The sequence below is a fragment of the Mustela lutreola genome, chromosome 7, assembly GCF_030435805.1.
Source record: "Mustela lutreola isolate mMusLut2 chromosome 7, mMusLut2.pri, whole genome shotgun sequence".
NCBI lineage: Eukaryota > Metazoa > Chordata > Mammalia > Carnivora > Mustelidae > Mustela > Mustela lutreola.
Genome location: NC_081296.1, coordinates 132,599,759 through 132,613,467, shown reverse-complemented (window position 1 = coordinate 132,613,467; position 13,709 = coordinate 132,599,759). Strand labels below are relative to the sequence as shown.

Sequence of the window (13,709 nt, the reverse complement as noted above, 5' to 3'; positions counted from 1 at the left end):
GGAAGACTATGAACAGTTTGATTCCTATCCGGTAAAACTTGCCATCACTGGAAACGATGGGACATAATTAGTTTTAAGCAGCATGAAAAGATATTTACTCGTGCATTTCTATGATTTGCATCCCCCCAGCTTATAGGTAACCAAGTTCTGTAAATTCTGCCTCTCTCAACTTTATCAGTGCCATCTTGCCCATCCCCTGGTTTTACCTTTGTTTAGAATATCACCATTGACCATAATAAACACTGAATCATGTTTTGAATGAGTGGGGGGAAAAATCTCACCATTGAGCATTTATCTGGCCAAGTCCTTGCCAAAGCAGAGCACAGCACCCCAGGAGACATACAAGATAATCCATTAGAGGCAAGAAGAAATATTACAGGTTCTTTTATACTTAAGCTTTTAAAAATAGGAACAAATTAAGTTTTGCTACTATTTTATACACAGATGACTGTGGTCCCTCAGGTGTCAGGTAGGAAATGGAGGCATCCCAAGGGAACAGGGGGTGATCACAGTTCAAAGACTTAACATTTGCGACTCTTTCTGTTTCAACAATTGTACCTCCCTTTCAGATTGAATGCCCCTAGTTCAGTGAATTCATGGCCTTATTTTCTTAACAGATAGACTCCATATGAGAGGGCAGAGTGACCCTGAAAATCTACTGCACCACATGGGGTTCTTTGTTAACTCAGGGCAAAGTACTTAAAAGCATTATGCATTTTTCTTTCCATAATAACACAAGTGGGAAAAAAAAAAGGTGTTGACCTTTTCTCCGATTTTTTTTTTAACCTTGAAGATACTTTTAAAGACAATTTTAACTGTTCCTTCAAGATAAATGTGATATTTCACTAATGAATGTTGTATTTCTGAAGAAATTTTTGCTTTGGAAAGGGCCTTTAAAAACAGGTATTTAATGAGAATGGCGAATGTCACTTAGGAAAATTACATCTTGTTAAAAACAGAAACTGAATTTTACCCTGTTGAAAAAATATTTCGAATTAATAACTACAGGTGTTTAAAATCCAGGTGTATAAAATATGAAAATGAAACACCTTCAGGTTAGTATACAAGGACAACTGATTGACATCTGAGAATATGAATTTCAGTAAAAACATGCATTTAATTCCTGAATTGGATTGAGAGATGAGAATCTTAACTTAATAAGTACAGCCAAGCCTGCCTGATTCCATGTGGAACCATCTATCTTTGTGCGGCAACTTTTTTATTGACAGCCATTTAAACCAAAGCCAAAATAAACTAAACCAGAAGTGGACCTCTGGAATAACTATATCAGAAAGAGTTAAACAGCAGTTTCCAAAATTAGTGAAGTATATTTAATTATACTGCTTTCACTTTAGTGAAATTTTTTAAAAAATAGTGTTTATTTTTATCTTATACTTTTGAAATGTATGTTTAGTGTTTTTTATAATGTGTATAACATGTATTACAGTAATATGTGTGTAAAGCTCATAGATGTACATATGTTAAAGGCACATACTCAAACATTTTTTACTTGTGACTATGTGACATAGAAAGAATTTAAAGACCAATGATGAAGACCACAACCACTCAAATTGGAGATCGGCTACAAGGTAAATGGCTGGCCCCAGAATTTACGTCTAAATACAGCTTCCTTTATGGAGAAAATCTTCCCATGAGAGCAAAGTTGCTCCAACTAAACAGTATGCTTTAGGAAGTAGTTGGCTTGCATATTACTATAAGCTTCTTACGTTTCTCAAGGACTCATAAGTCTAAGTTAGCCAATGGGCACCATGCTTTGAGAAGCACTAGTCTAGATGGCAAGAGCCCCATATCTCCCTTTGTCTTCTATGTTGTTCCCTCTCAATTCCATCCTCCCCAAACCTCTATGTGTTAAAGTACAAATAGGATATTAACATGCAGTGTTGGTCTCCCATAGCCCTTGGGATAAAGACCATGGTGTGGTATGCAAGACTCTGTTATAATCTTAAGCTTTGTCTCTCACACCACTATATACCTCTGACCAATGATCCATCCATATTAGCTCCTCTAATGCTCCAACCTACATATGTGGTTATGTTAAACTCTTGTTTTTCATACTGCTTGGAAAATCCTATCACAATCTTATCTGTCTGATGAACACGTACTACCATTAGACATTGAAGACTTCTCTCTGAAGTCATTCTTGACCCTTCTTCTCCTTAGGTAAAGATAAACATTTCTTCTTCTATACTCCAGTACCTCTATGTATGCATCTCAAAGCACCAGTAATAAGTTTCTGTCTCTCTCTCCAGGAGCTCCTACAGGACATGACTGTGTCTATTTCATTTCTACAGTTCTACTTGATTTTACAATGCCTGAAACACAGTACTAGCTTAATAAATGTTTGCAAAATTAATATGGTATACAGTAAGTGTTTGAATCGCACTTCTGTAAATGCTATAGCGTTTAAATAGCAGTCACATGATGAGGCACCTGTGACACATCCAAGCAGTGATATCTACAGATGTGACAGTAACAAGAGCCATCAGGGTTGGAGATGTATTTAAGATGCTTTGGAATGTAGGTGGTAATGGGAGATATGAGTATAGAGAAAATCTCAATAAATTGAGAGAATGGAGAAGCACCTGGATGGTTCAGATGGTTAAGTGACTGCCTTCAGCTCAGGTCATTATCCAGGATCCTGGGATCAACCTCGTATGGGGCTCCCTGCTGGGTAGGGAGCATGCTTCTCCCCCTCCTTCAACTGCTCCCCCTGCTTATGCTCTCTCACTCTCTCTGTCAAATATATAAATAAAATTGTTTAAAAAAATTGATAGAACGGAGACTTCTGATAACCCTCCCCACCAAAGTAATTTTCCCTGATCCTTCCTTAAACAACATTAAAATGGGAGTACTTAATGAAAAAAGAGCATAAATTAAAAAGCATAAATTCTCAGTGATAGAGTGGAAGAGTGACATGAATAAGTGGTCTTGAAAATCCAAGAGAGAACTGCATGCTAACCATGCTGATTCAAAATCACTAAATCTAGGAAATATTTCATCAGTTAAATCTTAAGTATTCTGCAGGTGGGGGTATAGGTGACATTGAATTTGGAAGTCTTTAAAAACTTCACCTGTTCCCCTAGATCACCTCTCCCACACTGCACAGGTGACCAACTACTTTTTATTAACCCCAGAAGAAAACTAGAATTTACTTTCTGTTAAAATGCCATCACCGTAGTTGAAGGATAATAGGCACAGCTGAGGGTAGAAGTGAATTACTGTCTGCAAACAGGATTATGTGAAAGTTCACATACTAAAATGTAAGACCAACTAGTTTCTTATCCACTCAACTCACAGAATATTGTCATCAAAGTTAATACTTTCCAGATAGGAGATTAAAGTTCTGGGGAGGCTGACAACCCCAAGGAAAGAAAAAAATCTACAAAAATGTTCATTGATATTTTCCTAAAGACACTGAAGTAAAACCCTTCAGACAACAAACAAAAACACACAGAGCTCTCCATAAGCCTCCCCTCCCCCATAAACATGAACATGCATCCAAGGATCCCCAAACCTTAGCGGAAAGCTGTTGACATGAAAAACTAGAACAGAGAAGGGAAATTTAAAGGAATAGAAATAAAGCAAGAAACAGAAAACTTTATTAAAAAATTATAACAAATATCCTCAGAGAGATAGTTTTTTTTCATCTATAACTTAACTTCTTATAGAGTAATATTCTGAAAACAAGGAACGGCTTTTGACTTCTAGAATAAAACATAGGAAAAACTTTCTTAACATAGGCTTAGTGATGATTTTTTAGATATGACACCAAAAGCATAAGCAACAAAACCAAAAATAATCTAGTGGGACTACATTAAATCAAAAGTCTTCTGCACAGCAAAGGAAATACTCAACAAAATGAAAAGGCAACGTAAAGAATAGGAAAAAATATTTGCAAATCTTATGTCTGATAAGAGGTTAATACCCAAAATATATAAGGAGCTCTGACAAATCAATTTTTTGAAAAACCCAAATAATCTAATTGAAAAATGAGCAAAGAACATGAACAGGCTTATTTCCAAAGCTACAAGTAAGAGGCAATTTCCATTTATAATTTGAGTAAATTTGAGAGACATAAAATGGCCAATAGGAATATGAAAAATGTATTCAACATCACTAACCACTAGGAAAATGCAGTAACCATAATGAGATGTCTCCCCACATATGTTAGAATAGCTGCTATCAAAAAGAGAAGAGAAAACAAGTATTAACAAGGATATGAAGAAAAAGGAACACTTACGTGCTGTTAGTAGGAATATAAACTGTACAGCCATTATGAAGAACAGTATGTTCTTCAAAAAATTAAAATTAGAATTATCTAATAGTTCCTCAAAAAATTAAAATTAGAATTATCATATGATCCAGCAATCCTACTTCTGGGTGCATATACAAAGGAAATGAAATCACTACATTGAAGTGATATCTGCATTGCCATGTTCATTGGAGAATTATTACAATATGGAAAACATGGAAACAAGTACTTATTACAATAAGTAAAACTTAGACGAATACTTTTGAGTGTTCATCAATGAATGGATAAAGAAAAGATGGTGTGTGATATATATAATGGAATATTACTCAATCGTGAGAAATCCTGCCATTTGCAACAACATGGATGAACCTTAAGGCCACTATGCTAAATGAAATAAGTCAGACAGGGAATGACAAATATAAGTATAGGATCTCACTTACATATGGAATTTATAAAAGCCAAATTCATAGAAACAGAGAGTAAATCGGTGGTTGTCAGGGACAGTGGGTGGGGGAAATGGGGAAATGTTGGTCAAAGGGTGACTATACTTTAAATAATACTGTATTGTATACTGAAAAGTTTCTAAGAGATCTTAAAAGTTCTCCCCCCACATACATACAAAAAGAAATGCTGGGTATGTGAGGTAATGAATGTGTTAACTAATCTTATTATATTAATCACTATATATATATATATATATATAGAGAGAGAGAGAGAGAGAGAGCGCGCAAATCATCACATCGTATACTTTAAATTTACACAATGTTATATGTCTATTATATCTCAATAAACCTGGGCGGGGGGAGAAGGAGTCCTTGGAAATGAAAAATATGGTAGTCAGGGCCATAGGCAAATGCATATTTAACTTTAGGATATATTTTTTAAAGATTTTATTTATTTATTTGAGAGAGAAGCAGACTCCCCACTGAGCAGGGAACCCAATGTGGGGCTTGATCCCAGAACACTAGGATAATGACCTGAGCCAAAGGCAGATACCCAACTGACTGAGCCACCCAGGTATTCCCAACTTTAGAATATTTTGACATCCCATTCCCCCAAAAGGTTTTACTAGTCTGAGTTCCACTAACAAATTACTAGAGTGTCTGTTTTTTCACAGGCTTTGCAAAATATACTATGTATGCTTTAATGTCAAACATTCTTGTGGGTGATAAGTAAGAAATGGTATCTCCCTATAGTTTTTATTTTGCATTTCTCTAATTATGAGTGAGGTTGGACATCTTGCTATCTCTTTGTCTGGTTAAGTATATTTATTCTTATTTTTTCCACATTTGTCCTAATAGGTTTTATGCTTCCTTGCCCCCAAATTTTCATAGTTATTTATAGATCATAGTTATGAAATTATATCTTTATATATGATATCATTTGTAAGTACCTTTTATCATTTTGGTTTTTGTCAACATATTTTGTTTACAGTGAGGGAAAAATATGGTAGTCAACACACATGCAAAATTAACCAGTTTTTAAAGATAGAGTGGAAAACAGCTCCCAGAAAAGAGAACACTCAAAAATAACATATGGAATAGAGAAGAGAAAAGATAAGAAAATTGTAAGTTCAAACTTTTGGAGGGGGAAATTAAAAAAAAAAAAAAGGAAGTTGTGAGAGATGTTTTCCCATAAATGAAGGAAATAAGTTTTCAGAATAAAAAGATCTGTAAAGAATTCTCATGAATGAAAAAGGGCTCATGGAGGTACATCATAAGTCATGAAAATGCTGTGATAAGGAGAATATCCTAGAAGCTTTTAAAGAGAAAAATCATGTTACCTGCAAAGATTGAAGACTCCGCATGCCATCAATCTTCTTAGCAGTAACATTGAAAGATAGAAAATAATAGAGTACATCCCTCAAATTCTGAGGGAAAGTTATTTCCAGACTATCAAAGATAAAGGTAAAATAAAGACATTTTCAGACATGAAAAGTCTCAAAATCCTGATTTCCCATTCACCTTTTCTTGGAAGAAAAGAAAGAGGAAAATAAGGAATTCAGAAACAGTGATCAATACAGGAAAGAAATAAATGGAATTCCCAGGATGACCAGAGGTCCTTGGAATCTTGAAACTAAGACGTCTACCCCAGAGCTGAAGGAGAGCTCCAGGAGAGAGTTCTAGAAATAAAATAGATTAATAGGCTATGATAGTCATACGAGATCAACTGTATGAAAAACTGTTTTGCTAGATGTTTCAGAGAACTTAAGAGCACACAAAAGACTTAGCAAGAGGTCCACTCAAACCAAGGTATGTAAATAAAACAGAGAGAAGACAGAAAGCTACTCAAGAAAGGACATGAAATCAAGATATGCAGAGTTGTAATACCCAAAATACTAAATACAGGTTTCATCAAGTATGTCCTAAAACTCTTCCGGGACATTAGAGGGGTTGTCTGGAGAATGTGTGTGGGGGTTAACTGAAGTGAAGTGAGCTAAATCCTCATCTTCCATAACAAGAAGTCAGTGGGTGAATCATAAACCAATAAATCAAGAAATTATGGAAAGAAATACCTGTTAAAAGTTAAAAGTAGTTGTTCCAGGGACATCAGAAAGCAGACTAGAGGAGAAATAGCACAGGGGTCTGCTGCTGTATCACCAAGCTGCCAGTGTAATTTGCTTTTTAAAAATGGGTCCACATATTATTTTAATGAAAACTAGAATTGAATTTAAAAAGAAAACCACAAAGCACAGGAAGAGGAAACAATGGAGATGGCAGCATTTGAAAAGGCAGTAGCAGGAAAGCACAGAGTGGACAGAGTTCAATCTCCCTCTTCAAATTTCAAGCTCAGTTGTCTTAAAATGCATGAATAAACTCACCATGGGTGGCTTTATGACATCACCTTAATTCTTGTCTTGAACTTCTGTCAAAATCTTTTACTGTATTTCCCACAAACTTTCTCCCCATTAACTAGATTTTAAGATCTAAGGAAATCAATTATGTCTTTCATTTTTTGTAATTCCCCCATTTCAAAAGACAAGATGGCAAGTACAATAAATATCTGATCAATTGTAACCTCATACCAAATAGCCATGATTTGCCTGTGATTTGGTATAAAAGCCAAACTTGGAAAATCTTAAGCTCCAGCTAAAGAGAATAGAAATGTATGACATATATATTTCTGCCTCATAAAGATATTTGAGAAAGAACACAGTCATTTCTAACAGTCAACAAAAGCAGTCTAACTTGCCCACTCATTTTACCCTCTTTTTTTCAAGGTCAGTTCTCAAAAAAGAATCTAATTCAAAACAGGTGCAACATTTAAAGTGAGATCTATTCTCCAATCATTGTTATATATTTTTTAAAAATGCCTTTTAAATTTAGTTCAGGAGTTGAATTTTTTTACTTATTGATTTTCTCAATCAAGATATTTAATCTTATTTTCTATTTTTATGCTTTCCATTTTTGATTATCTTGTTTTCTTTTAATCTTATTTTGAAAGAGAAGCTCTTGGTGTTTATAATCCCAAAGGAAAGAACACACTGAAATGCAATGCCTTCCATAATAAGCAGAGTTCTCTAAGGTCTAAATTATGTAACCCACATTAAAAAGCCCTTAACTTACTATTGAAAATGACTCTAATAGTCCCACTTACTATTATAAGTATCTCCAAAGAAGAGGACATCTCTGTAACAATATCCTTGAGTTTGTAGAACATGTCTCAACAAAAATAAACTTTGGTTGTTATTAGCTGATCAAATTAATCATTTAAAATCTAAAGGTCATGGTACTGCCATCTTGGTTTAGAGAAGAATAAGCTTTTTATGTTCTTTTTTTTTACTCAGTAGTCTTCACAAAATCATACTATTAGATGGCTGAAAAATGGTGGCAGATTTTTTTGGCATGTCTGAGTCCACAGGTATGCTGAATACATGATTTTCTAGGTTGATCCTGAACAAAAATTTTTTTGAGATATAATTTACATACAGTAACATACAGTGTGCAGATTGGTGAGTTTGGGCAAAATTATGTTAGCCTATCCTAATCCAGGCTTGGAACATTTTCATCACCCAGAAAGTTCCCCTCTTGCCCCAGCTTTCATAGAAAACCACAGATGTATTTGTTTTTCTCATATAAAAATCTAGGAGTAAAGCTGTCAGGTCACAGGATAGATATACATTTAACTTTGTAGGAAATATTGTCCCCCAAAATCCCATTTTCTATTCAAACCAGAAAGATATGAAAGTTTCACACTCACTAGCCCATTGTATTGTCAATCTTTTTGATTTAGCCATTCTAGTTGCTATAAAGTTGTTGGGGCTTACTCTCTTTTTCCCTGATGATTAATGATGAGCATCTTTTCCTGTACCTAGTAACCATTTGTATATTTTCTTTTGTCAAGTGTCTGTTCAAATACCTTATCTTATTTAATTGGGTTGTTTGTCTTTTTATTATTGAGTTGTGATCCTGAGTGAATTTTAGACTTAAATGAAATCAGCTTTCGTCCTAACTCCCAGCCCTTCACCATCCATAGTTTATCCTCTCTTTCCCTTTTCTCTTTCCTTTCTAAGGAGAAACAGCTAATCTGAAGCAAATTTGTCACAATGTTCATTTACTTACTTATTCTGCAGGCATTTTACTGAGCACCTACTGAACTTTATGAGTGTTAAAAGGATAAGACACAACTTCTGGGGGCACCTGGGTGGCTCAGTGGGTTAAGCCTCTGCCTTCGGCTCGGGTCATGGTCTTGGGGTCCTGGGATCCAGCACCACTTCAGGCTCTCTGCTCAGCGGGGAGTCTACTTCCTCCTGTCTCTCTGCCTGCCTCTCTGCCTACTTGTGATCTCTCTCTGTGTGTCAAATAAACAAATAAAATCTTTTTTTTTTTTTTTTAAAGACACAACTTCTGAAGTGCCTGGGTGGCTCAGTGGATTAAGCCGCTGCTTTCGGCTCAGGTCATGATCTCAGGGTCCTGGGATCGAGTCCCACATCGGGCTCTCGGCTCAGCAGGGAGCCTGCTTCCCTCTCTCTCTCTCTCTCTGCCTGTCTCTGTCTACTGTTATCTCTCTCTGTCAAATAAATAAATAAAATCTTTAAAAAAAAAATAAATAAAATAAAGACACAACTTCTGCTTTTAAAGAGGTTACAGTCAGATTTAGGAGAAATGTGCATAAGTAACTAAAAGTTTAATGTAAAAAGAGCCATGAGAAGTATTTACAGAATCAAGATACCATTTCTAAGTAGGGTGACCAGCAAAGGCCTCACTAAAGCAGGTGATATTTGATATGGGCTTCAGATGAGGGGTAGAATTGCAATAGAGAGAGACGGAGTTATGATAGAAAGAACAAAGGCAAGTCTAGAAAAACATAGGATGTGTTCAAAGAGCAGTAAACAACAAAACATAACTTCAGCCAAAGGATAGCGTTGGAAAAATGTGTTGTGTTGAAATCATATTGTGGGGAACATGACCTGACTCAGGAAGTTAAGGGTGGCTCACTGAAGAATTACCATGCAAATATTAGTCATAGTTACATAACCCATCACAGTTTGTGGCCCTCTTCAAAGCACCCCTACGTCTTCTTTCCTTCACCTTTGCCCATCCTTGGCCCTGTCTTAGTCCTGGATACCTGTGTCCCAGCCACTGTGCTGTGACTACTCGTTTGCATCTCCTGGCTATTTGGCAGGCACGGGACCTCCTCGGAGAGCATCGAGATTGCACCCAAAGACTTAATCAGCCTGGCGCACTTTGGCTCCTTTCTATACTTGCCAAGAAGAGCCTTCAGAGCAGTCCTCTTTAAGAGGAAAGGAACCTCCTATGGTAGAAAACCAGAGAGGATTGGTTGCTAGGTTGTTCTGCTCATGAGAGTGAGAAATGAACTGCAAAGATAAACATAGTCTTACAGTTCCTGGCTTGGACATCAAGTCCGACCTGTGCCAAGGGAGCCAAGTTTGGGGAAGCAATGGAAGCAGGTCATCCCTCCTTCCTAAGACACACACCTGTGTCTCCAGAGGCAAGTAGGTGACTTGCAACCACTTTGTGGAGTCCTTGAGAGGTGTGAGGAAGGTCACAGAAGAATTTGAAGAGAAAGAGGAAACAAGGACTTTTCTAGAACTGTGTGCATGCTAACTTCTTGCTTATCTCAAGAGGATAGTCTACTTCAGCTCTAGGAATCTTCAGACTGGAAGAACTGTGTCAACAACTCAGGATAATTGGACAACACAAAAAATCCAAATTTATTGACCAGTAGCATCTCTTACTACCATGGCCACTGATAGGAGAAAACAGGGCTAATGCTTTAAGTCCCAGCAATCTGTCATGGTTACTTTCTGCAGCAAATGAGAAATCATTTGTAGAGTGTTCCCAAACTGGAAGTGATGATTCTTGTAGGAGAGAGATGATGGGATAATGACAAAGGTCCTCAAAGTCATACAAACATTTGTATTTCTTCAACTGACTAGAAGTTCAACAACTATCATCCTCAAAAGTTTTTTACTTTAACTAAAAGAGAAGTTCTCCAAAGCACTGAGAACCACTGTTCTAGAGCAATGACCTAAAATGATCATTCATTTTACAAGGGGATTCAGTCTGAATAAATGTTTTCATATCTATGCCAAGCTGAAAAGTAAACTAGAATGACTTTTCACCCTTGAGAAAGAATAACTCACAAACCCATTAACTGTTTCTTGTAACACGGTTTCGCTAAAGCTAATTCTTTAAATAAGTGCTTGTCACATTAAGAGAAACTGATAGAACATAAAAGAAGATTTGCTGAGTCTGAGTTCTAAGAAAAGAAACTTGCAAAATGTTCTAAATCATATACATTCTGAACAGTTTTACTAACTAGTCACTTCTCTTTAGCTAGGAATCCTCAACAGTGCTAAATCTTAAGAACAAGAAATAAGTAGGAGCACTTTTTCTTTGTAACTTTAAGTATAAATAATCTACATTTTATTAAGTGCCTACTAGCTCTATGCTAAACATTTTTATATAAATTATTTTATTTTATCCCATCAACCCCAAAGGATTCTGACTTTTCTAACACGACTTTTCTCATATTTCTTGGTGATTTCACCCATATCAAGTCTCTCAGTTATGTATGCAGTGAAAGAAGAGAAATAAGATTGCATGGGGCCAAACAGCTGAGGCAAATATAATGTTATGTAGAAAGTTTTACTCGTGATTATACAATTAATTAGAAGATGCTAGCCATAGACGTACTGATAGGAAGGGTGAATCAACCTAGGATTAAAATTTTCAATAAATAACCCTCAAACATAAGCACGAGAAGCAGTTTTTGGTGTAAACAATGAGGCATTCTGTTCTCAAGTTAGTATGGATGAGCACTAAATTCTTTGACTCTTCTGAGATTTTTACTCTTGGGACAGATGGAAGGAAATAAGTAGTTAAGGGTTTTCATTGTGATGCAATATTTCTGCTAGGTCACTGAAATCCATTTTGTTAATTATGTTCCACTTCTGATTCTAAAGGAAATAAACACCTTAAAAGAAATTGGACTTTTCATTTCTCACAGGTAGCACTGAGGTCAATCCTTCAGCCACTATGGGAATGGCCATTTTGTATGTGTGTTGGGGAGGGAGAGAGGATTTAACACTGAAGACAAGGATAGGTTTTTGTTTAGCCTCTATCTGGCTAATGGCAATAAGTTGCCATCATTTCCTTTCGTCATTGTGTGGTAAAGAGCTGAGCTTACTGAATTACAGTATATGGATAGTTTTTCTTTGAAGAATCCATCATGCGAAGATCGTAAACGCCGTGAGATTTTTCTGGGTCATGGAAGCTATAGGCTTAAAAGAAATGTAATTATATAAACTTAAGAGGGAGAAAAAGAGGACAGCAGTGATATCTGAGTTACAAAGCAATTTTATATACATACCAAGACTTCAAGGAAAGATTAGTAATTTATGATCATCTGAATCTTTGGCCTATAATCTTATTATTAATGGCAGACATTTTTGAGCTTCAGCTGTGTTATAGGTTCTTTACAGATAGTAGATGGCCTTGAGCCTTTTTAACTATTCAATGGCAGGTGTTATTATCCCTCTTTAACAAATGAAAAACTGAGGTGCAGAGATGATAGGTAAGTTCCCAAGGACACCTGGCCATAAATCAATGTTCTAGAATGCAAACCCAGTAGTAACTAACCCAGAAACACCATTTCTTCCTGGCACACAAGGTTAATTCTTCTCACATAGGATTATTTTTGCATCTGTTGTTCTCCAGCTTTGCTAGATCATTTTCTTAAATCTCTGCTTAAAACGGTCCAGGTCTTTAGCATCTTCCTCAGGAAAAAACCAAAGTCCTCACAAATAGCATTCAAAGACCTTGTTATAACAGCTTCCTACCCATGACCTGTTCTCTGATTCCATTTTCTACTTCTTTCCTCCTCATCACCCCACACCAGCCATACTGAACAAGTCCACTTAAGAGTTGTACACTGTCTTCTCTATATGGAAAGCTCTTTCCCCAGATATCCATGGGGTTTGCTCCTTCACCTCTTTCAAGTTTTTGCTTAAAAGTTATCTTCTCATTGAGGTCTTCCCTGAACACCCTATTTAAATTTGCAAGCTGCCCACCATTCTTCATCATGCTTCCCTGCTCTGTGCTTCTCCATGATGCTTATTACTGTCCCCATCTGGATGTCTAATAGGAATCTCAAACTCAACCTGTCCAAAACTGAGCCCCTGATCTTTCCCTCCACACCTCCCTCACTTGCAATCTTCCCCATCTCAGGAAATGACAACTCCATTCTTTTAGTTGCAGACCAGAAATCTCAGAGTCATTCTTAGCTCCCCTTTCCCACCCATATCCAATTCATGAGAAAGTTCCATTGATTCTACCATTTAAATTTACTCAAACTCCAATCATTCTCAGCATCTCCAGTGCTCCCTCTCTGGTCCAAGAGACCATCCTCTCTATTGTTGGTCTTCTCATTTCCAAACTTTGTGCTCTTTGGTTTCCTTTCAAAGCAATAGCCAGACTGATTCTTTCAAAATAAGTCAGATAACATCATTCCTCTAAAGACTCTTGACCTCACTCTGATAAAAAGACAAAGTCCTTCTGATGGCCTACAACGTACACATGATCTGGCTCCCCATTACATCTCTGACTTCTACATTTCCTACTCCTCTGCTGTCTCAGCCCCCAGCACAGTGGCCTCCTTATTTCTTCAAACATAGCAGGAACACTCTTTCTTCAGGGCTTTGGCACTAGCTGGTCTCTCTGCCTGCACTGTTCTTACCTCAGATATCAACACGTTTCTCTCCCTCACCTCCTTTAGACCTTTGCTCTACTGTCTCTTCCATGAGGACTTTCCTGACACCATCCCCAATTATGACCCCACTTTTGAGTTCTTCCTTTCCTCGTCCTGGTATTCCTTTTCCCCACAGTTTTATTATTATCAAACTTACTTTTTTTTTTTTAAGTGTCCCTCTCTCCCCATAGAACATAAGCATGAGAAGAGCAGGAATTCCTGC

General features: G+C 36.7%; 1 protein-coding gene across 2 annotated transcripts in view; it reads left to right on the top strand.

The window, feature by feature from the left end:
• TSHR (thyroid stimulating hormone receptor) overlaps positions 1-13,709 on the top strand; it is a 165,621-nt gene that overhangs the window by 139,507 nt on the left and 12,405 nt on the right. Inside the window, exon 10 of one of the 2 annotated variants that reach the window (XM_059182625.1) lies at positions 1,530-1,589. The exons of the other annotated variant lie outside the window; for it this stretch is intronic. Within the exon in view, the coding sequence (XP_059038608.1) occupies positions 1,530-1,589 (60 nt within the window). The remainder of the gene's footprint in view (positions 1-1,529; positions 1,590-13,709) is intronic. 2 annotated transcript variants of the gene reach the window in all.